Source organism: Jaculus jaculus, chromosome 15 (genome assembly GCF_020740685.1).
Source record: "Jaculus jaculus isolate mJacJac1 chromosome 15, mJacJac1.mat.Y.cur, whole genome shotgun sequence".
Taxonomy (NCBI): domain Eukaryota; kingdom Metazoa; phylum Chordata; class Mammalia; order Rodentia; family Dipodidae; genus Jaculus; species Jaculus jaculus.
Genome location: NC_059116.1, coordinates 27,587,373 through 27,614,695, shown reverse-complemented (window position 1 = coordinate 27,614,695; position 27,323 = coordinate 27,587,373). Strand labels below are relative to the sequence as shown.

The window sequence follows — 27,323 nt, the reverse complement described above, 5'->3', positions numbered from 1 at the left end:
TGGCAGTGGGAGTGTGAGCTGGCCGTCACGTCGTGCCCACAGTCAGGAAGCAGAGAGAGATGTGTGCTGGCACTCAGCTTGCTTTCTCCATTTGATTCAGCCTAGGACCCCAGCCCATGCTGGGCTCGCCCAGCAGGTAGTGCTGAGGAAGGACCAGGCCTGCTGGTTCCTCCCAAGGGGTCAAGGAGGAGGGTGAGTGTTGACGGCCAGGAACACACCACCAAGCCGGGAGTCTTGTCGAAGCAGGAACTCACTTTATTGTTACAGGTGATTGCCTATATAGTATTGAGAACGAGGGTGAGGATTCTAGGATGCGGGGAGAGGTAAGGGCCAATAGTATACCGTGACTTTTGAAATGACTGGTTATAAGCGTGCGCATGGGAATTCCAACTCCTATGCGGAAGTAACAGGCCAGAGGCCATTAGGCATCTTGCTGAGTCATAGCTGGCCAGAGGCAGATCGCCAAACTTTAGCTAGGCTCAGGATGTTGCACTAGGCCTTGTGTCCGGGCCTTTCAAGGCCCAACATCTCCCCCTTTTGCTTTTGTTGTCCCCCTCTGGGGATTTTACCAATCACTGGGTACCAGGTGTTTAGCTCACTGAGAACCCACTCCATGGCCTGTCTTAGGTTGTCTCAGTCAGTCTGAGATCTTACCTGTCATCAGTCACATGGAGGGCAGAGGAGGTGGCAGTGGGTCATCTGAGGAACTTAATTCCTGAGTTGCCAGCCTGTGATAATGTATCTCAACCTGATGGATTTTTATTGCCTCTAGCCACTGGTGAATGAATTGTGTAATTTTGTTAATTACACAAGGCCCAATAGTGAGGAGAAGGAGAAGGAGAAGGAAGGAGGGGCCCAAGTAGAAGGAGGAGGTAAGGTAAGAAGCCACATAGACCCGTCTACAGTGGGTTGTCCTGGAGGTCCCGCCGTCTCTTCTCCAGGTTTTCTTGAAGTCTTGATTTTGTCTTGAACGATTCCTGGTCTATTGGCATAGAAACAGCATCCGTTAAAAGGAAGTGTTTTATGTGTTCCTCCCTGACATTCACAAGGTTTTCCCATCTGTTTGGCTAAGATAGCTCTGGTGTCATGTGGGTTTCCAAACCCTTCAGCACTGGGCGGAGTGAACATCGTCAGCATCAGGAAGTGTGGTAGCATCCACATCTCCGTCGTTTCTGGGGAAAAAACAGAGGAACAATTCTCAGGAGTGAAACACTGCCTGGAGGGGTGATTATCAATATCCCCTTGTTGGGGTAAATATTTTAGGACCTTCACAGGTATTCAAATGGGTCTTTTTTCATCTTAAGGGAAGACGCATCCAAATCCTCTCCCTACTGTGAGGAGTGGGTCTGGTCCTCTCCAGGCCCCAGTCAATGAGTCTCTCCATCTGACCTTATTCGAGCTGTATGTGACAGAGGATGACCAATGTTTTTGGAATGGAGATATTTTTTCATTTCTAGAAAAACTTAAAATACTTAAGGTGAATAATGCTTTCTTTAGATGATCATGGGGTGCTAGTGATTCCCTCTTTTGTTTTTGTAATTATGATTTAAGTGTTTGGTTATATCTTTCCATGATGGCTTGGCCTCAAGGGTTATATGGAATTCCTGTGGCATGTGAAATTGGCCACGTTTGGAGGAAACTTGTAAAGTTTTGACTTACAAAGCAGGGGCCATTATCTGTTTTTACTTGATCAGGCAGCCCAAGAGTGGCAAAACATTGAAGCATATGACTAATGGCATGTTTAGATTTCTCCCCAGCATGTGCAAATGCCCAACAGGCATGGGAGAAAGTATCAATTGATAAGAAGATATATTTAAGTTTTCCAAAGGGGGAATAATGAGCAATATCTATTTGCCAAAGATGGTTGGGGCGAAGGCCCTGAGGGTTACTCCCGGAAGTTTGGATGGGGGAACCTGGAGGAAGGGTTAGCAAGACTTGCATGTCCTAATAATATTTTTAAGATTTTTATTTGGTATTTGGGGGAATCTTTGTTTAAGGCCTCTCCAGTTGGTGTGGGTTAGGGAATGAAATTGGATAGCCTCTGAGACAGTGTGACATTGAGCCACAGAGTCCAATTGATCGGCCAAGCTGTTTCTTTCAAACAGGAAACCTGGTAAATTCTGATGGCCTCAAAGATGTTGTATGAAGATAGGGTGGACTCTTTGTTTGAGTAGGGCGTGAGCCTGGATAATTGAGGGAGATATAGGGTTGGAATCAAGTCTAATGTGAGCTTCAATAAGATTGGGCAGTAGGTTTGCCACATAGAGGCTGTCAGAAAATAAGTTTAATGGCTCCTGAATAGTATGTAGAACCAGAACAACAGCAAAAAGCTCTTTGTACTGTGCTGATCCCACTATTTCCTGAGAGATAGACTTGATGGGCTCAGGTTTGACCCCCAATTTAAAGGGGGGATACACAACCAGAGAAGCCCCCAGGCATTCCCCATCTGTAAAAGGCAATGAGGAAGTCAGGGTTGGGTTGAGGTAGGAAAAGCCTGGGGGTCTCCACTCCAACCTAGAAAAAGAGCTCATCCACTTATGAGGGCCATAATGGCAGTCGATGGTACCCAGGAACTGATGCAATCAGCTACTTGGTTACTTAAAGAATAGACCCTAGGGGCCCCACCGATCAAGAGGTGAATCCACTGAATAGGCTTGCCCATTTGAGCCCACAGGGCAATGGTCAGGGTCTCCCCAGGGAAAAGGTAGAGGGGAAAGAGGGAGATCAGGGTCGAGTCTTTGAGATTAGAGTTATCTATGGTCTCCTGGACTCTTTGGAGGGCTTGTCTCTGCCCAGGTGCTAGAATTACTTGGGACAAAAGATCAAGACCCCTTAGTAGGTCGAACAAGGGGGATAATTCCTCAGTGGTTATAGGTATCCAGGGCCTCATCCTGTTAATTTCTCCCAAGAGCTTCTGGAGTTGAGGCAAGGTGTAAGAATCCTGAATATAAACTTGTGGTTTGATAGGTAAAACTGTATCTAGGGTAAGAATCGAGCCCAAGATCTTAAAGGGAGGCACAATTTGAACTTTGTCAGGAGCTACTTTAAAGCTGTGAGTATGAAGGATAGTTAGACATTGGTGGGTAAGGTCCTGGAGTGTGGAGGAATCTAGACACCCAAGAATAATATCATCCATATAAAACAGAGTATTGGGGAGATTGATAAGAGAAGGTACAGAGAATGAAAATTTTTCCATGTCTCCTGGATGGAGAGGGATAGAGAAGAAGCAATTTTTAATGTCAATAATTATAATATGGTATATATTGGGAATCTCTGGGATCCATGGGAGTCCCTTCTGGGGGGTTCTGAAGGAGATCATGCGTTCATTGATCTTCCTTAAATCATATAAAAATCTCCAGGACCCATTAGGCTTTTTTATGACAAAGACAGGAAAGTTCCAGGGACTAGTGGAGGGATGGATATGTCCGGCCTCCAACTGTTCATCAATAAGTATGTGGAGTTGGTGTAACTTAGAAGAAGGGAGAGGCCACTGCTCAACCCATATAGAATCCCCCAGTCTCCACTGGATTTTAAATGGGGGGGGGCGCTGGGAAGTGGCCCTTAGAATTCAGAGTATTCATTGGAGTACTTTTGTCTGAGTTGCTCAAAGTAAGGGTCATTTCTATAATTGGGATGGCATTCCCTCCCTTCCTCAAACTGTTGTTGATATTCTTCATCTAACAAATCATTATAAAAGACCTTATGATCAGTAGTGATGAAAGCCTCAGCATCTCTAAGGATGTCTTGCCCCAGTAAGTTAGCAGTGAGCCCAGTCACCACAAAAGGGCAGACTTCTCCCCTGCCCCCACCTGGGTAAGTCCAAGGGGAGCCACGTGGCAGTCTCCCAGGAGGTGGACTGCCCACCAACTCCCAGTAGGGGAGGGCCAGGCACAAGCTGCCAGGAGGGGGGCACTTCCTCCTTTCTCAGGACCATTCGGTCCGCTCCAGTGTCGATGGGAAGTTTGAATCTTTTATTGCCAATATTTAAAATTATTTTGAGTTTAAGGCTGGGGACCAGAGAGATGGTCCAATGGGCTTTTATGGTCTCTTTCCCCTTATTTAACTTGGCTGTAGAGAGCCCTGGGAGGAGTTTAAAGGCTTTCCCTGTATGTCAAACTTCGACTGACACTCCCTAGCCCAATGAAACCCCTTCTTGCATTTAGGACAGTGGGTGCGAGGGGTGTTTGTCATCCCCCCAGAAGGCAGGGAAGGCTTGTCTTGTTGGGGCACTCCTTTTTAAAATGGCCCTTGTCCCCGCACCTGAAACATGTTGATTTTTTAGGATTTAACTGTAATGCACAGATCATAGTGGCCAACTCTCTGTTTATTTTCCTAAAGGGTGGCAGCCAAGGCCCTAGCCTGATGGGAGATAGTGCCAACGTCCTTGGTGGCTACAATCCATCTACTCATGGAGTTGTCCTTGAGACCTGCACAGGTGAGGCAGTGATCAGCCATCATCCCTTCCCAGACCAACATTTTAGTAAACTGATCCCATAATGCCCCTGGAGGAAATTTTCTTTGGAGACTTTTTTCCACCCTACCTATAAATGTAGCCAAGTCCTCAGCTGGTTTTTGAGTAATACCCATAAGGGGGGATTAACAGGGTCCCTCATCAAGCCTTTTCCATGCCGCCAAGCCCAGTGTCCTGACCTGGTCCCTATATGGGTCAGGTATAGCCGCCTGTTGAGTGCCTGTAGCATATTGATCAGAGATACCAGAGAGCATCCCAAAAGTTATCGGCACAGGGGGCTGTTGACTTTGGTTTCACTCTGCCTGTGTATGGCACTCATCTTTAAAAAAGGCACACCACTTAATATATAGGTGACCTGACAAGACAGCCCTGACTAGATTTTTCCAATCTTGGCTTGTACAAGGTTGATGGACAAGTCCCTGTGACAAGGTCTCAGCCGAAGGAGAGCTGGGTCCATGCTCCGAAACCACCTTTTTAAGCTCCTTAAGGTTCTGAGCTTCCCACAGATACCAGGCAGCTGGGGGATTGTCCCCAGGATTTAGATTGACAGGAAATAAAAAAGTAGCTTTATTTTCTGACAGCTTGGCGACCGAATATGGAGGGGCCAAAGGGGTCCAAAAAGGATTAGTCAATGGAGGAGATGGGGGAGGTCCCCCGGAAGGCCAAGGAGCACTCCCAAAGGGATCGAGTGAGGGGTATTAGGATACACCCTTTTCTGGGGGTTTTAAAGCTGTATCTCCAGGAGTAGCAGCCAGATCAGGCTGTATACTATCTTTTTCTTTTTCCTCTGTCTTTTATTTTTGTATGGTTGGCCTTGGAGGGAAGCAGCTCTTAAGGGCAGAGATCGTAGGGAGGACCCCTAAGGGGGGTATCTGACTCTTATCCACATGTGCCCAATGAATGAGGGCCTCTACCCTATCCCAAGTGTCCCAATCAAAGAGATTTCCTTCTGGCAGCCATGGCGCCAGCTTAAGAAGGCAATCCCAGGTCTGTCGAGCCTGATTATCAGTCAAATCAAGTCCTCTACTCTTTAGGAGAGCCCTGAGAGATTCTAAGGAAGGATTGGATTTAGAGGTAGACTGTCCCATATTATAAAGTTGAGAGAGAATGGTCCATAAAATTAGGGCAATAGCAACCCACAGACACACGAGTACAACATAAACACAAGGACCCAAAAGATAGGTAAACATGCTATAGAATTAAGTTCAGATTTACATCCGTGACAGCCAGACAAGTCTGTGTCCTTAGGGGATGGCTCAATGATACCAAACATAGTGTGGATGGGAGCAGGTCTCCCCAGCAGATTTGCTTCATCTTCCAGGACAGAGCCCTCACTCAAATGAGGGGGCAATGCACCTGGAGTCTCCTCCAGGTCTGCCCACACAGTGTGTCCACTAGGGACATATGGCCCGTTCAGAAATACAAAAGCTGCAGGTGCAGCTTGCCGGCAAACTGAAAGTGAAAGGAAAGAGAAAGGGAATGAAAAGATGTTGACAAGCAAGTACAGGTTATAGAAGCAAAGTTTAGCACATTAAATATGAAGACTGCCTCATAACTTATGAGGGTACACTCACCCGCACACGCACACTGATTGACCTCCTCAACAAGAATGCCTCACACAGGGCACCAGTCTGCCGGATTCCTTTAGCCCCTCTTTGGGTGCCAGACTGCCAGGCTCCCCCGGCGGGTAGTAGTGCTGAGGAAGGACCAGGCCCACTGGTTCCTCCCAAGGCGTTGAGGAAGAGGGTGAGTGTCGATGGCCAGGAACACACCACCAAGCCAGGAGTCTCATCAAAGCAGGATCTCACTTTATTGTTGCAGGTGGTTGCCTATATAGCATTGAGAATGAGGGTGGGGATTCTAGGAAGGGGGGAAGGTAAGGGCCAATAGTATACCATGACTTTTGAAATGATTGGTTCTAAGTGCATGCGGGAATTCCAACTCCTATGAGGAAGTAACAGGCCAGAGGCCATTAGGTGTCTGGCTGAGTCATAGCTGGCCAGAGGCAGATTGCCAAACATTAACTAGGCTCAGGATGTTCCACTAGGCCTCGCGTCCAGGCCTTTCAAGGCCCAACAAGCCCATAGGATGATGCTCCCCACTTTCAAATTGGTTCTTCCTTCCCTCCTTAGTTCAACCAGTCTGGAGGTGTCCTCACAAACAGGCCCAGAGGTGTGTGTCCTAGGTGATTCTAAACCCAGACCATCAAGATTGACTCCCACAGCATGTTTCAGTACCTCGTTCTTTTCTAGGGCTAAGTAGTATTCCATGACTTGGATATGCCACTACTGGCTTACACATTCATCATTTGGCAGGCATTGGATTACTTCACCTTTGGGGCTGTTGTGAAGAAGCATGCTGTAGTATTCATGTATACCATAGTTTTGTGTGCATACATGTCTTTATTTCTCTTGGAGTGTAATTGTTGGATCATATATATATTAACTCCATGATCATTATGTTAGCAAGCTACAATTCTTTTTTTCAAAGTGGCTGCACCATTTCCCATTCTTAAAACTAAGCACAATTATTTAAAGTCCTCCACATTCTTGCCAACATGTGTTATTATCTAAGATTCACCTTTAACAAGATACACAGTTCAATGCATGCCAGGGCCTCCAGCCACTGCAAAGGAATCCCAGAAGCATGCACCCCTCCCCTTGTGCATCTGGCTTATGTGGGTCCTGAAGAATCGACCTGGGATCACTTAACTTGGCAGGCAAATAAATGCCTTAACTGCTAAGCCGTCTCTCCCACCCTGGAAATTCTCTTCACTGCCTCCCATTTCACTGTTGGCAAGCTGGGCCTTAAGAATTCTGCTCAGGTTTCCAGGTTTTATGTGGGTTCCAGGGATCTGAACTCGGGCACTCCGGCTGTGCAGTAAAGGCTTTCTCCAGAGAATCATCTCTCCAGGCCTGCCTTTTTCTCTTCACACTCCCAATACACACATAGCCATGCACATGGTACCCATGTGCATTTGACATGCATATTATATATACTGGTGCTTCTCACAGGATCATCGAATAAGTACTACTGTCAACTACTTTTTTGTCCTGCTGGGGATTGAACCACATGCCTTGTGCACACAAAGTAAGCTCTCTACCACTGCGCTGAATCTCCAGCCTAAACTTTTTTAGAAGTTTTTTTGTTTGTTTGTTTGTTTGTTTTCATTCATTTATTTGAGAACGAGAGACAGAGAGGGAAAGAGGCAGAGAAAGAGAGAGAAGGGGTGCACCAGGGCCTCCAGCCACTGCAAACGAACTCCAGATGCGTGTGCCCCCTTGTGCATCTGGCTAACATGGGTCCTGGGGAGATGAGCCTTGAACCAGGATTCTCACAGGCAAGCACTTAACCACTGAAGCCATCTCTTCAGCCCCGTTCTGAATTCTTTATGTAAGCAAATGGATATTCTAACGCTCGCATAGCTAGCAAGTGGCAGTCTGAGTTTGGCCTCATCCTCTTTTCCCAGCAGCTTACCATGTCCCCGCAGTTGAAGGAGGAGCCATCTAACCTGGCCCTGGTATCTTCTACCAGCAGTATCCTGGGGCGGCCAGAGTCCCACACGGTGTTGTCACTCTGTAGGGTCAAATCCACCATTCCCGTGTTGATGGCCTTTGTATAAAAACATCTTACATCCTTACCAAGCAGTAGCAAGTTCCATAAATGACGACCTGGAGTAAGGAGCGGGTGCAGTTTTCATTCATAAGTTGGGAACTTGGGTGCACAAATGATATGCTAAGACTGGAAATTCAAGTGAACACCAAAAATGCTCAGCTTCAATGGTTTCAAAAGTGTTGCTAATCAACCCTGTGTGGTGGGACAATAACAGATCCCACAAGTTAAAAGGGCTCAGGCTGACCCATTAGTTACGTCCCACAAGCAAGGTGGAATAAAGCACAGTGGACAGAGCCTTCAGCTGAAGCTGGGTAACCTGGTTTTAACCCGGTGAGACGTTAGTCACTTAGTTCCCCATTCTGATATTACTTTAAAGAAATCAGACCTTGGGGCTGAAGAGATGGCTCAACAGTCAAGGCACTTGCCTGCAAAACCTAAAGATGTGAATTCAATTCCCCAGTACCCATGTAGAACCGGATGCACAAAGTGGCACGTGCGTCTGGAGTTCATTTGTGCTGGCTTAGAGGCCATGGTGTGCCCATTCTCTCTCCCTCTCTCTGCTTGCAAAAAAAAAAAAAAAAAAAAAGTAGGGACTGGGGGCTGGAGAGATGGCTTAGTGGTTAAGTGCTTGCCTGTGAAGCCCAAGGACCCTGGTTCAAGGCTCGATTCCCCAGGACCCACATAAGCCAGATGCACAAGGGGGTTCATGCATCGTTTACAGTGGCTGGAGGCCCTGGCGTGTCCATTCTTTCTCTCTGCCTCTTTCTCTCTCTGTCTTTCGCTCTCAAATAAATAAATAAAAATAAACAACAAAAAAAGAGTAGGGGCTGTAGCTCAGTTAGTAGAGCTCTTGCCTAGCATGTAGGAAGCCCTGGGCTCCAGCCCAAGCACTACATAAGCCCGGAGTGGTGACACGTCCTTGTGATCCCGGCACAGGGGAGGTGGAAGGAGGAGGATCGGTTCAACACTGGCTACACAACAAGGTCAGGGCCAGCTTGGGCTACATGAAACCCTATTAAAAAAAAAAAAAAAAAAAAAACAATAGCACACACAAACAAGACCCCCACTATCTCATTGAATCCACAATCAAAACTGATTGGCTGGGGTGCAGCTCAGTGGTAGAGTCCATGTGTAATAGGAGTGAGCCATGAATTCCATCCCAGAAATGTAAAACATACACATAAAAACACCTACTTGAGGGCTGGAGAGATAGCTTAGTGGTTAAGGCACTTGCCTACAAAGCCAAAGGACCCAAGTTCGATTGCCCAGAACCCACATAAGCCATATGCATAAGGTGGCACATGCATCTGAAGCTAGTCTACAGCAGCTGGAAGCCCTGGTGCCCGCCCCCCACTCTTAAATAAATAAGTAGAAATTAAAAAAAAAAAAACTTTACAAAAGCCTATTTGAGGGCTGGAGAGAAGGGTCAGTGTTTGAAGGCACTCGTTTGCAAAGCCAGGCCTCTATTCCCCAGTGCTCATGTGAACCCAAATGCACAGGGTGGTGCATGCGTCTGGAGTTCACTTGCATTCATGAGAGGCTCTGGGGTGCCCATCCTTAGCTCCTCTCTCTCTCTATCTCTTAAATAAATAAATGATATTAACAAATAAAAAACCCTATCCGAATATGTAGTCATTCAACCTATCTCTATAACTGCATATATAAAGTGCCCTTTAAATATGAAGTGATTTTTTTTTCTTGAGGCAGGGTCTTATCTATGCCAGGCCTCAAATTCTCTACTTAGTGGAGGATGACCTTGAACTTCTGATCCTCCTGAAGTGTTGGGATGCCACTATACTTAGTTTAATTAATTTATTTTAATTAATTTATTTATTTGAGAGAGAAAAAGGCAGGAGAGAGAGAATGGGCATGCTAGGGCCTCCAGCCACTGCAAACAACTCCAGATGCAAGTGCCTCCTTGTGCATCTGGCTTAGGTGTGTCCTGGAGAGTCAAACTGGAATCCTCTGACTTTGCAGGCGAACACCTTAACTGCTAAGCCATCTCTCCAGCCCTATACTTAGTTTATATGAATCTGGGATTAGAACCCAGGGCTGGGTGCATGTGTATGTCAATGTGTGTGTGTGTGTGTGTGTGTGTGAGAGAGAGAGAGAGAGAGAGAGAGAGAGAGAGAGAGAGAGAGAGAGGGGGAAAGGAAGATTAGATAGGTAGGTAGGTAGGTAGATAGATAGATAGATAGATAGATAGATAGATAGATAGATAGATAGATGGAAAGATACAATGACAGATATCTATATAGACGATATAGTTAAGAGATATAGGTATTTATAGATATAGATGATAAAAGTCTCGCTGTAGCCCAGGCTGACCCGGAATTCACTATGGAGTCTCAGGGTGGCCTCGAATTCATAGCAGTCCTCCTACCTCTGCCTCCCAAGTGCTGGGATTAAAGGCGTGTGCCACCACGCCTGGCTATAGATGCTTTTTGAGACAGTGTCTTACTATGTAGCTCAGCCTGGACTCTCATTATCCTTCTGCCTCTGCCTCCTGAGTTCGAGGATTACGGATGTGTGCCACCACCCAGCTATAAATCTTCTGCATCAAATTATCCACCTACTGTACCTAGGTTATCTCCACCACTTGGCTCTTCTGAATAATGTAGTTATGAACATTACTAGATAGATATCCCATGAAGTCTTTGCTTCCAACTCCATTGAGTAGAGACCTTGGACTTTAAGATGCATTCTCCAGGGCTTTGGAAGTCTTAGCAATTCATGATTCCAAATGATGCCAAAGGCGTGCATTCTTCCCCTTACCTAAGCTGGTAAAGCCTGGGTTTGGTTGTTTTGTCAATGGCTCCTTTCCCTTATGTTTATTCCTTCATTTATTCAGTCATGCATTCGTCTATTCAATAAATGAATTCACTTCCTCATTCAAGTATTTACCAAGCACCAGCTGTGTGCCGAGCATTGTGTTAGACCCAGGGGTGCTTGTGAGAAGAGGCAGGTCCAGCTCCTACCTTGTGGAAGCAGAAACAATCCAATCTTACACAGGCATAATTGTAAGCTAGTCAGTAGTCTAAAGACAAAGTCCAGAGACCAATGAGTGGTTACAGTAGAGAGCTCTGAGGTGGTGCCAAGGGAAAGGAAGAAACAACTGATACTAGAGCCAGAGGAGGAGTAGGAAGTGGGCAAGGGAAGGAAATGACCATTCTCAATGCATGCAGTGCCTCCTGCACAAGGGCCACAGGACAGGGAGCTGAGATGGAAAAGCTAAAGGAGGACTCAGTATCAAGAGACCACTGACAGTGGGGAGAGAAAAGCCTCCAAGGGTGCCCAGAAAACGGGCCCGGCCAAGCAGAACCTTGAGAAACTTGGGGGTTTCCTTCAAAAGAGAAACCGGACTGGAGAGATGGCTTAGCAGCTAAGGCATTTGCCTACAAAGCCAAAGGACACGGGTTCGATTCTCCACGACCCACGTAAGCCAGATGCACAGGTGACGCATGCATCTGGAGTTCGTTTGCAGTCGCTGGAGGCCCTGGCATGCTCATTCTCTCTCTCTCTTTCTCTCAAATAAATAAATGAATGAATAAATTTTAAAAAGTAAACATGAGCCAGGCGTGGCGCCGCACACCTTTAATCCCAGCATTCAGGAGGCAGAGGTAGGAGGATTGCCGTGAGTTCGAGACCACCCTGAGACTTCCTAGTGAATTCCAGGTCAGCCTGAGCTAAAGTTGGACCCTACATCTAAAATCCAAAAAAAAATAAAAAAGAAGAAAAGAGGGAAGCCATGGAGATTTGTTATTTATTGACAGGCTACTGAACGCCAGGTCCTTTCTACCAACACTGGAAGTCTATGTCCTCAGAAAGCATAGAAAGCAATAGTCACTCTCTCCTTGCAGTGCAGTGACAGCTTTGCTGGGTGTGAAGGGAAGGCATGACCCTCTGCAGAGCTCCAAGGACATAGGCCTAACCTTTGAAAGGCCTGCTTTTGTTTTTTGGGTTTTGTTTTTTTAGAGAGAGGTGCACACCAGGGCCTCAGCCATTGCAATCAAACTCCATGCATTTGCTCCACCTAGTGCATATGTGCAACCTTGCACTTGCATCACGTTTGTGCATCTGGCTTACATGGGATCTGCAAAGAGATCAAACCTGGGTCCTTAGGCTTCACAGGCAAGCACCTTAACTGCTAAGCCATCTCTCCAGCCCCATGCCTGCTTTTTAGGAGAAACTAGTGGCTTGGGTAATGTGGTGGTTTGAATCATATGTCCCCCATGAACTCATGTGCTTTGAATACTGTCCCGAGCTGGTGGCAATTTTGGAGGTGGAGCCTTGCTGGAGGAGGTGTGTGGTTGGGGGTAGGCTTTAAGGTGTTATAGCCAACTCCCTCTTGCCAGAGATTGGCTCACTCTCTTGCTGCTATTTTTCACCTGTTGGGGCAGAAGTGATGTCCAGCCTCTCTCATGCCATGCTTTCCCCTACTATCCCGAAGTCTCCACTGCATAGACTCAAAGGTTCACTAAGAAATGATGGGGCTTGTTTTCATTTGTATGAGCAACTTCCTTCTTCAGCAGGAAACATGTAGGTGTGTGTCTCTTATAGGGAAGTGCCTGCAGAAACAGAAGTAGGGAGATGGCATATGGGCAAAATGCTTGTTGCCCAAATAGAAGAACCTGACTTTGGATCCCCAGTACCTACATAAAAGCCAAGTGTGGTGGCGCGCACCTGTAATCCCAACGCTGGGGAGGCAGAGACAGGGGGATCTCTAGAGTTTACTGGTTGGCTGGTCTCGCTGAATTGGTGAGCTCCAGGTTCAGCGAGAGACACTATCTCAAAGAACAAACAACAGCAGAAGATACCCTACACGGGCCTCTCGCTTCCACATGCACACACATAGACCCGCACACACATCCAAAGCAAACAGAACAAAGACAATGAGAACTATCACCACTGAGAAGAACTAAATGTAGACTCCCTAGAGATGTTTTTGTTTTTTTTCTGTGATTTGACACATCTGATGAATAACTGGGCAGGGGGTGCAAAGGCATAGTCTCATATGAAATTCAAGTGTAGCTGAAGCTGGAGTTTAGGAGAGTAAATTACAAGAGAGATTGTGAGCTGTTTCCTTGGGATGGGAGCCCTGTTGTGAACATAGCTTACCTGTGGGGCTGGGGGAGAGGGAGGCGGTCAAGCAGTCCCATTCGGGTTTTCTTGGTCTAATTAGGAAACACGCACAACCAAGCTTCTCACAAAGTAAAGGCCAGCTAATAAGGCTGTGACATTCTTGCTCTGGAATTTGCTTTCTGAGGATGAGAGAGGTGACAAGAAGAGAGAAGAAGAGGAGAGAGAAAGAAAAAGGAATGATGGGAGGAGAGAGGGAAGGAGAGGGGAGGGAGGAAGGAAAGAAGGAAGGGGAGAAGGAAATAATGGGGACAGAGCCTGGGTGGGTTGTCCAAAGAGTGTGGCTTTGTGTTCCCACACCCTGTCTCATTTGGTCTACTCAGCCGTCAAACATCGTGGTTGAACCCAGTACACAAATTAGCAGGGCAACACGGGGAAGGAACTACCTGCTTCCTTTCCACCTGCCTCGCTCCTCTCACAGATCTCCATGTCATCTTCAATGGTTGTGGCCCTTTTCCTGTCCATGGCAAAGCCATCCCCTTTCCTGATGGCTCACAGGACAGACGTCTCACCGAGATTCCCAGAGGTTGCCACAGCTGTTGCATGTGTCTTAGTGATGGATTTGACGAACTCACAGAAGTAGGGGTGTATTAACTCTTCCAGGGAACCAGTCTCTGTCTACAGAGAGGTTCTCATAAAATCTCATGAGACCCTACAACAGGGGGATACCAGACAAACTGCAACAGTCAAAATCATCTTAGAAGACAGAAGGAAGACGTGACTGGTCACATAATTCAAAGGAGGAGCTTGGTATCCTGTGGACAAAGACATTCACCGACTTGGTTACCCGTCCTACATTCTAGGTATCTTGGAGCAGGATGATTTATCCTATTGGGAAACTGCACTCTTAAATCAGTTTGTATGTGTCTCCTACAAGAGGTGGGTTTTGTCTGGAAGCCAAAGATGATTACAGAAGAGAGAAACGAGAGCAAAAACACTCATTTTGGGTGACAGAAATGCAAGATCTCATCTGCCAGAACAATCACTGTATAGCGCAAGTTTCACCTTAGGACTTGGAGAAAGTGACTTTTTCACCTTTCACATTTCTTTTTTCTTTCTTTCTTTCTTTCTTTCTTTTTTTTTTTTGTTTTTGTTTTTGTTTTTTCATTGTCGAGGTGGAGTCTAATTCTACCCCAGGCTAACCTGGAATTCACTACATAGTCTCAGAGTGACCTTGAACTCATAGTGATCCTCCTACCTCTGCCACCCAAGTGCTGGGATTAAAAGCATGGACCACCACGCCTGGCTACCTCCCACATGTCAACACAATTGGGATTAAAAACCCTGAGAGAAAGGACAACATGAAGTCCCACAGATGACAAGGTGACAAGATGTGGACCATTATACAAAGGAGATACCTCATTGTCTGGGCCTGAGGAAGGAAAGTTAGAAATAAATTTATACTAGGAAAATGGACAAAGCAAAGTGACATAACGTCAGGGCTTGTTAAACCTAAACACACCACAGGTTCAAATGCAGGCACCAATCTCAGTGGAGATGCTTTGAAAGTGTACACGTTATTTAACATGAAGTTTGGCGTCGTGGTCTCCCCTTCCTTCTAGTTGGCCAGAGGATGGCCATGAGGAACTGGCTACACCTACCGTCGCCTAGCCCCAGTCCTAGTCCCCAAAACCCTACGGAGAAATGTGCTGTTTCCGGGTCCCCTCGTCTCTTCTCACTCATCAACTGAAATATTTTTCTTCAGTTTCTGCCATAATTCTTTCTAGATAAAGCACTAGGAAAATTCTCTGAACTTCTCAGTCCCTCCAGGGTATCTTTCTCTCATTTTCTTTTTCCTTTCTTGCTTTCTCTCTTCCATTCCTTCTCTTCCTTTCTTTTCCTTCCTTCCTCCCATCCTTCCTTCCTTCCTTCCTCCCTCCCTCCCTCCCTTCCTTCCTTCCTTCTTTCTTTCCTGTTCCGACCCACACACAGGGTCTCAGGCTGGCCTCCAAACCCCTAACATGTCCAAGAATGATCTGGAACTGTAGATCCTCCTGCCTCCACCTACTGAGCGCTGGCGCTGGAGCTGACATCACCATGGCCAGCAAGTAACAAGATTCCAGGGGCAGAAAGTCCACCGTGCTCCACTCATGGTCTTCCCAGCCTTTTCACAGAGGTCTTAGACGTGGACACAAGCTTCGTTTTCTCCGCTGGAGATGCTGTGTGTTTGGAACAATGGATTCTTCTTTTAAAATAAATAAATAAATAAGAAATCCATTATCTACAAAGCAACCTCAGAGGGACAGATTGAGGCTTTCAGTTTTGAATTCCATCTCTGACTCTCATAAGCAGATGGTCTTTGTGCCATGGAAGTTCACTGCCATCCACCACAATTGTTTCTTACCACTGTTATTAATGCTCTTATTAACAAGGACGTCGAGACCATTTAAACAGCCCTGTGTTGAATATGATCGTCTTCCACCTCTCAATGTCTGCTTTAACTAATCAGGTGTATGTTCATTTAGGCCCTAGAACTTGTTTATCTTTCAACTTTAAAGAAACTACATAGGGGCTGGAGAGATGGCTTAGTGGTTAAGCGCTTGCCTGTGAAGCCTAAGGATCTCCATTCAAGGCTTTAGTACCCATGTAAGCCAGATGCACAAGGGGGCATCTGGATTTAGTTTGCAGTGGCTGGAGGCCCTGATGGGCCCTTTCTCTTTCTCTCTCTCTGTCTGCTGTCGCTCTCAAACAAATAAATAAAAACAAACAAACAAACAAACAAACAAAAAGAAACCACATAGATTCTTGCATCCAGTAGCAATTTGTTTACTATTAAAGTTCTAATATACTTTAAAGGGTTATGAATACCTTTCCTATTTAACTATCTTCTGACCAGGTACTGATTTTGTTTTTAACTGGAGTACATTTAAAGTTCTTTTTCTTTTAAATAAATTCTTGGGTTTAACCATAGCATGATTTCAATGGATAAGTTTTGTGAGGTTTTTTTTCTTTTTTCTTCTTTGGTTTCAGGGGTGGAGCAAAGAAAGGGTTTTTAAAAATTGAAATATGACATTTATATCATTAGGGTTTTAAAGTTAGTAATATGCTTAAGGCAGATTTTTTTTTATGGCTAGCAAAGCGGAGCAGTTGTGACACCCAAAGGATGCATAGAGAGATAACTTACATAAATGTATATGGTGCCCCCGAGGGGCTGTGGGTGTATGATGGGGCGTCTCACCAGCAGTCTAAGTTCAGATGTGGGAACACTGAAGCAGATCTAAGTGGTTCTGCAAAAAGAAGTCCCCTTCGACGCCTGACTTCACCAGTGTCCCAAGAGGCCCTGAAATGGGAAATAGTATAACCTATCTAATGAAATGTTTATCTTATTAAAGATGTCACTTTCAAATGCTACTGCCTGGCTTTAAGATGGATAACCTCGTTGAATACCTAGAATAAACGGAACATGAGAAGGCTTGAACAGAGCTCAGGAAAAGAATATGGACCCTGGAGAATGAAGAAACAGGTTGCTGTAATATGATATGATTGATTGATTAAATGGACTACTTCCTAGGGATTCGAGTCAGCTCTGAAATTCATTTCTTCCTATTTTCAAAACTGCATTTGTTTTCTTGCTCACTTTTTTTTTAAGGGCTTACTTGTACCGAGTTTGCGACTCCTGAAAGACAAAAAATAAGTAATTATGAGGAAAGAGGTTGGAGGCAGAATTCTAGTCAAGTCTCACTCCTTATGTGAGCAATTATACAAAATGCTTAATTAATTGTTTTATATGTGTGTGGCAGGCTTGTCAAAATCCAGTATCCTCAAAGGAGCAGAAAAAAAGTGTGCCATAGGAAGCAGTATCATATATGTTTAAAACAACTTTTTTGGGCTGGAGAGATGGCGTAGTGGTTAAGCGCTTGCCTGTGAAGCCTAAGGACCCCGGTTCGAGGCTCGGTTCCCCAGGTCCCACGTTACCCAGATGCACAAGGGGGCGCACGCGTCTGGAGTTCGTTTGCAGAGGCTGGAAGCCCTGGCGCGCCCATTCTCTCTCTCTCCCTCTACCTGTCTTTCTCTCTGTGTCTGTCACTCTCAAATAAATAAATAAATAAATAATTTAAAAATTAAAAAAAAAACAAAAAACAACTTTTTTTTTAATCTAAGGGTTTTTTTAAATTTTATTTTTGGTTTTGCGAGGTAGGGTCTCACTCTGGCCCACCATGTCCAGCTAAATCTAGGTCTTGAGATAGTCTAAATTTAACTGAAACTCACAATCCTCCTGCCTCAGCCTTCTAAGTGCTAGTATTACAGATGTACACCACTGTGCCCAGTTCTTTTTGTGACTAAGATTTACCCTGGGGGAAAACAAAATCTCACTTCACCACCCCCATTATGTTTTATCTGAAAAAGTGAAAGGTCCACAGAATTTCTATGTATGATAATAAAGTGACATTTGGTTACAGTCTTCCAAAGACCAGCCAGAGACCTTAGTGAGAATCCCACTGCATAGATAATCTTCTTGTATGTATCTAACTTAAACAGTCCCATGTGGCCTGGGACAGTGTGAGTGGCTGAACAACTTCTATAAGCCATACTGGTAATGATTGCTGTCACTGACTGAGAATTCAACTCTGTGCCAGGCACCATTCTAAATACCGTCTACACACCATTCCATTTAAGCTCAAGCCTTCAGAATTTTTAGTTCTGTTTATGAATTTGATTTTTTTTGTTCATTTTTATTTATTTATTTGAGAGCGACAGACAGAGAGAGAAAGAGGCAGAGAGAGAGAGAGAGAGAATGGGCGCGCCAGGGTCTCCAGCCACTGCAAACAAACTCCAGACTCATATGCCCCCTTGTGCATCTGGCTAAGGTGGGTCCTGGGGAATTGAGCCTTGAACCAGGGCCATTAGGCTTCACAGGCAAGTGCCTAACTGCTAAGCCATCTCTCCAGCCCTATAAATTTGATATTTATATGCAACACTATTTATATTCTATGGCTAAAGAAACTAAGAATCATGCCACAAGTTAAGGTGGCAGAGTTTCAATTATAACTTAAAGTCATAAAACTTATTTGTAATTATTTTTTTAAAAAGTAGGTCATTGGGCAGGAGAGATGACTTAGCAGTTGAGAAGCCTGCCTGTGAAGCCTAGGGACTCAGGTTCAATCCCCCAGTGCTCCCGTAAGCCAGATGTACAAGGTGGCGCATGCATCTAGAGTTCATTTTCAGTGGTAGAGGCCCTAGCATATCCATTCTCTCCTACCTGCCTCTTGTTCTCAAATAAATAAGTAAAAATATTTTTTTTTTCAAAGCAGATCAGTTTCTGGTGAAGGATTTTCATGTCAGTAACAAGCACATAGCTTTCATCCTTCGCAACTTTCTTCATATATTGACTTCTACTTATTTGTTTGTTGGTTGGTTTATCTTTTTGTTTTTCAGCTAGGGTCTTGCCTTGTAGGCTGATCTTGAATCCTTCTGCAGGCTGAGTTTCTGTCACCATGCCTGGCCATATGTCTGCTCTCTTGTGAACAACTGTATTTCCCTATTAAATCAAACTATTAAAGTTGGTGATAAGGGTACGTGACCATGATTAGGTCTTATTTCTTCATGCACCTCTGTGTCACTTTATGAGGTGGGATTCTAACAATGAACAACTAGAGAAGAAACTGTTAAAAGACCAGAACTAGGGTGAGGCTCGATTCCCCAGGACCCACGTCAGCCAGATGCACAAGGTGACGCACACATCTGGAAGCCCTGGCACGCCCATTCTCTCTCTTTCTTTCTGCCTCTCTCTCTCTCTCTCTCTCTCTCTCTCTTTCTGCCGACTTCTCTCTGTCTGTCGCTTTCAAATAAATAAAAATAAACAAAAAATATTAAAAAAAAAAAAAAAAGACCAGAATGCCATTAGGACCTCCGTAGGAGGACTTGGCATGTGTCAGTATTACCAGCAAGCTGCAAACGGTGCCCGTCTTCGGATCTGCAAGTGTGAGCTCTCCCTTCGCAGAAGAGTGAGACGTTACCAACCAGGTCTGAACGCCGCCGGGGACACGGAAAGCAGTTTTCCAGAGGCTAATTACAACCAGGTGGTGGCTGGGCCCACTCCAGGAATCACAGGCCCGCTCGGTCCAGTCATTAATGCTCCCATTCAACTCTCGGAAAACGTGCACATTCCACCGCATTAGAGGGAGTTTCAGGTCTGCTGATAAGAAACAGGTGATTCCCTGCCCCCCAAACCCACTGAAGCTCAAAAGTCCCCTTCCCGGGAGGCAGGACCTGTCCTGGCAGTCGGGTGTCCCAGGTGGAGGCTGCTGGAGTCACGACGGGGACCAGGCAGGGGGATGGCTGCAACCTCCAGAAATGAGGTCCTGCGTACTCAGGTCGAACCCAAGCTCCCAGGCCTCTCTGCATGTGTAATGGAGAGTGCAGCGGGATTTTCACATCCCATCTGGCTGCTTCAGTGAAGGCCTCTTCAATTTCACATTTCATCTCAGCAACTAATGTCCACATCTTAGCAAATCGTCACCCACCAGGCACCGCAGGGCTGCCCAGGACCAAGCTGTGATGTTCTGTGGGAACTTCCTATTTGAGGGTTCAGTGACTACGATGCAACCAAATGAGCTGTCCCACGGTAACACTAGAAGGGGGGGGGGAATACACCCCTGAGACAGTATCTGATTTTCTCTTCCACAGCGGCCAGAGTGCTCAACTTTTTCAGTGGACCTTCTGGTTACAGCTCAAAACATTATATCGCGGTTTTTATGTTTTAAGGTTTGTGAAACTTATTTTTATGCTGAAGATGCAGGGAGAAGCTGTCTTTTTCTTTTCATATTCTTTCTTTCTTCTTCCTTTTTTTTTTTTTTTTTTTTTTGGTTGACAGTCTTGTGTAGCCCAAACTGGCCTCAAACCTACCATGTAGCTGAGGATGACCTTGAACTTCTTTTATTTTTATTTCATTTATTTATTTATTATTATTTATTTTGGTTTTTATAGGTAGAGTCTCACTCTAGCTCAGGCTGACCTGGAATTCACCATGTAGTCTCAGGGTGGCCTTAAACTCACGGCGATCCTCCTACCTCTGCCTCCAAATGCTGGGATTAAAAGTGTTCACTGCCATTTTTTTTTTTTTTTTTTTTTTTTTTTTTGAGGTAGGGTCTTGCCTCACTCTGTAGTTCCAGGCTGGCCTCGAACTCAGCAATCTTCCTACCTCCACCTCCTGAGTGCTGGGATTGGGATTAAAGGCGTGCACCACCATGCCAGTGACCTTGAATTTCTTATCTGACTGCTTCCACCTCCAGAGTTCTGGGTTTACCAGAGAGTCCCTACATGCCCCCACACCCCGCTTTTTTTTTTTGGTACTCAAGACCAAAGTGAGACCTTCCTGCAGGCTAGGCAAGTCCTTTACCAACTGAGCTACATCCCCAGTTCACTCCCCTCTGTTTTTTGAGCCAGTATCTCACACTGTAGCACAGGCTGGCTGGCCTAGAATTCACCTGTAGCCAAGGGTGACTTTTGAACTTCTGATCATCCTTCCTCAACCTCCCAAATGCTGGGATGACAGGTGTGCACCACACCACCATGCTGGGCTTTGAAGTCTGTTTTGAAACGTAAAGTTGCCCTCCCTCTTCATTTGGAGGCCCTGAAGTTTACTCATCTATCTATATTGCCATGGAACAAAATGTATTTTTTAAGGTAGTTAAAATGAGACTTTATCTGTAGACAACTTGACCCTGGAATTACCACAAACTCAGTGATCACATGAATATCTTGGGCCACTTTAATGTACCAGTGTTCTGATTTTTTTAAAGGCATCTTTGTGTAATTGTTGTTATTCTAAACACATTTAAACTGAACTTTTTAATAATTTAATTTATTGGCATTAATATTATCCCATTCAGAGTGGTTATCTTGAAAAAGAAAGCTGTCATTGTAATAATGACTCATTATTTTCAGGATTGTCTCTATTAATGGTAGCAGCCAATAGAAAGTTCAGCCTATTGTTTGTTTATTTATTTATTTGCAAGCAGACAAAGACATAGAGAAAAGAGACAGAGAGAAAGAATGGACACATCAGGAGCTCCAGTCACTGCAAAGGAACCCAGGCACATTCGCTACTTTGTGTATCTGGCTTTACATGGGTACTGGGGAATCAAACCCAGGTCAGTTGGTTTTATAGGCAAGCACCTTAACTGCTGAGCCATCTCTCCATTCCAACCTCACTATTTTTAGTACTTTCTTTTCTTTCTTTTTAAAGATATTTTAGTTTTTATTTATTTATTTGAGAGAAAGGGAGAGGGAAAATGGGCGTGCCGGGCCCTACAGCCACTGCAAATGAACTCCAGACACATGTGCCACCTTGTGCATCTGGCTAACGTGGGTTCTGGGGAATCAAACTGAGGTCCTTTGGCTTTGCAGGCAAATGCCTTAAACACTAAGCCATCTCTCCAGCCCCATATTTTCTTTTCTTACTCTAAATAGTAAAAACCATCCTCACAATCCTCCTATTCCCTAAACTTGGTAACTCAAACTTGTTGTTTTTTTTTTTTTAAACATATTTTTTAAATTTTTTTTCTATTTCTTTGAGAGCGACAGACACAGAGAGAAAGACAGGTAGAGGGAGAGAGAGAATGGGCGCGCCAGGGCTTCCAGCCTCTGCAACGAACTCCAGACGCGTGCGCCCCCTTGTGCATCTGGCTAACGTGGGACCTGGGGAACCGAGCCTCGAACCGGGGTCCTTAGGCTTCACAGGCAAGCGCTTAACCGCTACGCCAACTCTCCAGCCCTCAAACTTGTTGTTGTTTTTAAGAGTTAATCTATCAGTGAACAAAGATATATTACCATGAAAACTATTTAAAGAGCTGGGAATGTGGCTCAGTGGGTAGAGTGTTTGTCTAGCCCTGGTTTTGATTCCCAGCACCAATTAACTGGGTGTGATGGGACTTGCCTGTCATCCCAGCACTGAGAAGGTAGAGGCAGGAGGATTAGAAGTACAAGGTCACCCTTGACTACACACTGAGTTCAAGGTCAGCTTGAGATATAGGATACCCTGCCTCTAAAAAAGAGAATTTGTATATATGGACACACACACACACACACACACACACACACACACACACACACACATTGCTGTTACAGACTTTTAGAATGGTCCCAGAAAAGGAATTCCACAAGTATATTATTATGGATATTATACACAACACCTCAGAGTGAATGATTTCAGGGGACACTGATTCACCTTTCTTCGAGTTCCACCATCTATACCAAGACCTAGGCCCCTCCCTGTTCATGGTGACACATGACCTTGAGCAAGCTGCTTAACTTTATCTCTAAAACTATAGTGGAAAGGTGATAAATACATACAAAAGGCCTTTCCAGCTTCAACAGTCTAGGACAAAGATGCATAGTTCTCTATGGTTTTACTATTATTATTATTATTTTGATTAAAAGTCCTTTCAGGCCACAACTTTAACAAACAGGTGAAGAATTCCTAGTCTGAAAATCTGAGGTGCTCCCAAAAGTGGAAACTCTTGGGAGACTAATGTGATGGTACAAGTGGGAAAATCCACACTAGGCACAAAATTATAAAACATAGTTCGTAAGATTACCTTTAAGCTATGTTAAATAAAAAGTATTACATGAGACATAAAGGAATTTCATGTGCAGACATGGGGCATATCTCTTAGGTATCTCTTTAAGCACATGTGATATTTGAATATTTGAGGGGGAAAAAGTGAAGTTTTCTAGTTCCAGGCGTTTCAGGTAAAAGACACTCAACTTGCTTCAAGCTATCATATCAAATGATTGGGTGTGTGTCTGCCAGGATCCCTTTCTTCCTTACTTCATCTTATTTTAACAAGGCCAAGAAGTGTTCACTTGGTTGAAGTTAGCATTTTGTGATCATTGTAAATATTCCTTTAGGTCATAGAAAGAATTATGAGAGAGAATATGCAAAGGGTCTTCTGACTTTGTTTTGTATTATTTGGTAAAACAGAAACATTGTTTTTCTTCTCCCAGGGCACTATTTTCAAGGAGATATCCCTGTCACCTGAACATTTCACGTGAAAAGGGGCTGGAGTGTTGGCTTAGCAATTAAGGTGCTTGCCTGAAAAACCAAAGGACCCAGGTTCAATTCCCCAGGATCCACATAAGCCAGATGCACAAGGTGGTGCATGTGAGTTCGTTTACAGTGGCTGGAGGTCCTGGCACATCCGTTCTCTCTTTCTGTCTGCCTCTTTCTCTCTCTCTCTCTCTCTCAAATGACTAATTAAATATTTTTTTAAAATCTAGAAACCTCTGATTCTCATTATGATGTAATCTACAGAATAATTTTCAGCACTGATCGATGGGCGGTATTTATTTTTAAAAGCCTGACCCTTCATTCTTCTACCTTCTACTAACATCACAGCCCTGGCTCACCTTAAATGCAAAATGATGGTTAAAAAAATAAACATCTCTTCCTGTAAAATGTGGCCAGTTTCAGGAATTTGCAAGATATGTCTGGTTTTATGTAGGTTTGTCTCCTTCCTCCCTCCCTCCCTTTCTTTCTTTCTTTTTTTTTTTTTTTTTCTTTTTGAGGTAGGGTCTCACTCTAACCCAAGCTGACCTGGAATTTACTATGTAGTCTCAGGGTGGCCTTGAACTCACGGCGATCCTCCTACCTCTGCCTCCCTGGTGCTGGGATTAAAGGCGTGCGCCACCACACCCGGCTGTCTTTTTTTTTTTTAAATATCATCTTTGGCTTTACACCTGCTCATCCACGTGCATGTACAGGTCTATACACACATACACATATGTATGTGTATATAGACACATATATGTATATACGTGTGTATATATGAAATGTCAGCAAAAACCTGTGAAGCCACTAACTGTGAAGTTTCCAAAAGAACAACACCTCAAAAAGTGTACTGCCACGGTAAAACACTACTAAGTGACCCTGGAGTTGGTAACCATATCCACGACTCTGCCTTCAAGGAGCTAAGATGACCGCCAGGCTCCAGCACAATCTCACTGAACAAAGACAGGGAGGAAGAAGTGGTGGGGGTGGGGGCTCAGAACCAGAGTTGCAATCTGGGAAAATGTGTTTGTGTTAGTCTTTTTGCCTCCTTGAATCCTTCTAATAATGGACCTCCACAAACCCGCCTAGAAAAGATCCCAGGTGGAGGCACGCTGGGGGCATGTTTTCAGAAGGTTGATCAAATGAACCTAAATGGTAGGTCCTTGGCTACACCTCAAGCTAGGTTTTGTTTTCTTTTAATTTTGCCATTAAAAAAATGCACTTGTAACTCTTTCAATCTTTTTACAATTCTGCATGGCTGAACATTTGAAATGAGTCTGTCTATCACCCTCAGGCGCTGATTCAGACTTGATTGGGGCAAAGCAGACTGCATGTGCTTATTTTTATCCACGTCATTTGGGACATTATGTCGCCAAAGGAACCAAAAAATGCGCTGCTCTCCTGCCAAATTATCGCCTGTCCTTTGATCAGACAGGGCGGTGAGCCTCATCAACAAGTTGTGCGACCTTCGTGTAACAGTAATGTCAGGTCAACTTGAGAAAGTGAAGCGGGAGCGCTAAACACAAATAAAAAGAAACAGCCAACAATCCTTATAATTATCATCATCTGCTGCCTTCCCCTCTTTTGGCAAAGAAACACTCCATCCATTTGCAGAAATCGCCCGCGGAAACGTTACATCAAAACTAATCACAACGATTAAAATCAGCTTTTCTGTGCAAGAGGAGGGTAAAAAAGCAAGTTGGAGGCTGGAATGAGACTATTTTTCCAACAAAAAAAAAAAATCTGGAAAAAAAATTTCCTAATTGTATATTTCTCTATACATCTATGTGGAGGTTTAATTTTCGAAGATCAATTGTGTGCCCTGTGATCAGCTAATTTGATTTAAGTTTTATTTTGGAGATTGCTTCAGACGTGAGGTAGAGGAGGCACGAGCTAATTGTATCCTGATCCTTGCCTTGAGGGGTTTCAAAGCCCCGGAGCAACTCTTCTCTCTGAATTTTGTTCTGTCTACCTTAGCCAAGCCATTGCATTTCTCTCTGGTGTGGCGAGCCGAGCAGATCGCTGGGAGAGACATCGGGGAAAGGGGGGAGAGGAAAAGGAAAAGGGGACTTGGAGAGACTTTGTGCTTCAATGTTTCAGGTAAGATCTGACGGTTTGGGTTTGTTATTATTTGCTAAGGAGGGTATGGCTGGGACTTTGGGCGCAACTCGCTTTTACGCATGTGCCAGGCACGGGGGCGAGAGCGCGGCACACAGCGCACACACGCCGCCCGCCGCGGAGGGCGACCGGGGACCAGGCTCGGGGCCGGCGGCCGCCGCGTCCTCGGGGTGGGTAGGGTGGGGTGGGGTGTGTGTGTGTGTTTGGTTGGGGGGGGGTCAGATCCAGCTCGGCCCGGCTCCCAGCGTCGTCGTCTGCTGCAGGCGCGGTCCACGGCGGCTGGAACCGGGGAGGGAGACAGGGCGGGGAGCCGGCGCGCCGCAGCCGGGATTCGGGACTGGGTTCCTGGATGGCGGAGCGGAGCCCCCACGGCTCGGTGGGCTGGGCTGGGCGGCCGGAGTCCTCGTCGCCGGCCCGCCGCCAGCCTCCTCCTCGCGGCGCTCTCCGCCCGCCGCCGCGTCCCGTCCGCTCCCTCCTCCCGCCCAGCCCCGAACCTCGCGCGTCCATTCTTCCGGGGCGCGGAGCTGGGGCGCACGCCGTCCGTCCCTCCCTTCCCTGCCGGCCGGCGGGTCACGGGCCCGGCTCGGCTCCCGGGGACCCCAGCGCGCCCGCCGCCGGGTTTGGGGGCCTCCGCCCTCCGCGCACGCAGCCCCGGCGGCGCCCCCGGACGCGCGCGCGAAGACGCCATTGTGGCCGCCGAGCGCGCCGGGGCCTCCGGGGCGCTTTTCTTTTCTTTCTCCCCGCCTCCCCACTTGAGCCCGGCCAGCTCCTCTTTGTGAGCGGGTGCCCCAGTGCACCCCAGCATCTCCGGACGGACTGATCGAGATTCGTCGCCTCCGCCCACCCGGGCGCCTTTAAAGCCCCCCCCCTCCCATCTCCATCCTCACCACCCCCAACCTCCACCGCCACCCCGCCCGGGGTGCAGACGTTTCATTTATTTTCAAAAAAGCGCTCGTGCCTGTTCCCTCCCCTCCTCCCCGGATACGGGGCTCTGGCGCGAGCTCCGGGGGTGGGAGTTGGGGTGAGGCCCGGCGCGAGCGCGCGGGCGCTGCAGGTGACGGCCCAGGCTCCGCGGCGCTCCCCTCTTTTCCCCCTTCTCCGCATCCTTCCCTCCCCTTCTGGCGGCCAAGGTTTCCCTTAAAGGGACCGAGTTTCCAGGCCGCCTGGGGTGTGCGCGGCGTTAAGCTGCGCCCCGGGGGCGCGGAGGTGGGCGGAAGGGATGCAGTTTGGCTCCTTGCTGACCTCTTTTACTCCACCACCCCCCCCCCCCGACTTCATGGAATTAGAAAGTGTGCTTCCGTTCTTGCCCCCAAGAGGGACCCGGCTGGAAAATAAAAAATAAAATAAAATAAAAAGAGCCCGCGCCTCCTGGAAAAAAAAGGGGGGGTGGGTAGAAGGAAGAGGGAGAGGTAATGGAGACTTGCTTTCAAAGTGAGATGTAATCCCCCTAAACATCCAGGAAGAGGAAAGCACACGTCTGGCGCAGGGACCCCCCCCCCACACACACACATCCACATCCACACACCCCTTACCTGGACGCGTCGTCCTCCGCGCTTGCCACCCCGCGCCTCGCAACTTCCCTAGCTATGGAGGGGGCCACGGGCACTGCCTTTGTGTTTTGTTTTCCAACACTTTTACTGCCCCGGGGATGGCTTTGCCGGTGTCTCAATATGTTTCCACCCGCGCCTCTGCTTCGGGGACTGGTTGGGCGGGAACCGACTAAGTTAGGAAAGTTAAGATGGGGAGGTCGGCTTTGTGCGTGGAAAAAGGACACGCGAGAGCTGCCCAGTCTCCTCCGGGCGCTCGCTGACTTCCTCGCTCAGGGGTGCACCGCGGTGGGCCGAAGACATTTGGTGTCAGCGTTGCGTTACCCTTTCACACCCTGGAAGGGTGTATCCTTTCGTGTGTGCGTGCGTGCGTGTGTGTGCGTGCGTGCCTGTGTCCTTGGTGGCACCGGGAGACATAACAGTTTAACACACTCATTCTTTA

The 27,323-nt window shown here is 46.3% G+C and overlaps 1 protein-coding gene and 1 long non-coding RNA gene across 3 annotated transcripts in view; one reads left to right on the top strand and one right to left on the bottom strand.

Moving 5' to 3' along the window:
• Nucleotides 1-809: 809 nt before the first annotated feature.
• On the bottom strand, nt 810-27,323 carry LOC123455085. 2 transcript variants are annotated; one of them, XR_006633669.1, is made up of 8 exons: nt 26,867-27,323; nt 16,350-16,505; nt 13,205-13,347; nt 12,475-12,654; nt 7,949-8,142; nt 6,046-6,300; nt 5,687-5,923; nt 810-1,172 (listed from the first exon to the last, which is right to left on the bottom strand). It is a non-coding gene; the product is annotated as an uncharacterized LOC123455085 (long non-coding RNA). The 2 variants fall into 2 exon arrangements; XR_006633670.1 differs by lacking the exons at nt 13,205-13,347; nt 16,350-16,505.
• Nucleotides 24,589-27,323, top strand: part of Kctd1 (potassium channel tetramerization domain containing 1) — a 247,635-nt gene continuing 244,900 nt past the window's right edge. Inside the window, exon 1 of the mRNA XM_045135005.1 lies at nt 24,589-25,316. Coding sequence (XP_044990940.1) covers nt 25,308-25,316 — 9 coding nt within the window. The 5' untranslated portion in view covers nt 24,589-25,307. The remainder of the gene's footprint in view (nt 25,317-27,323) is intronic.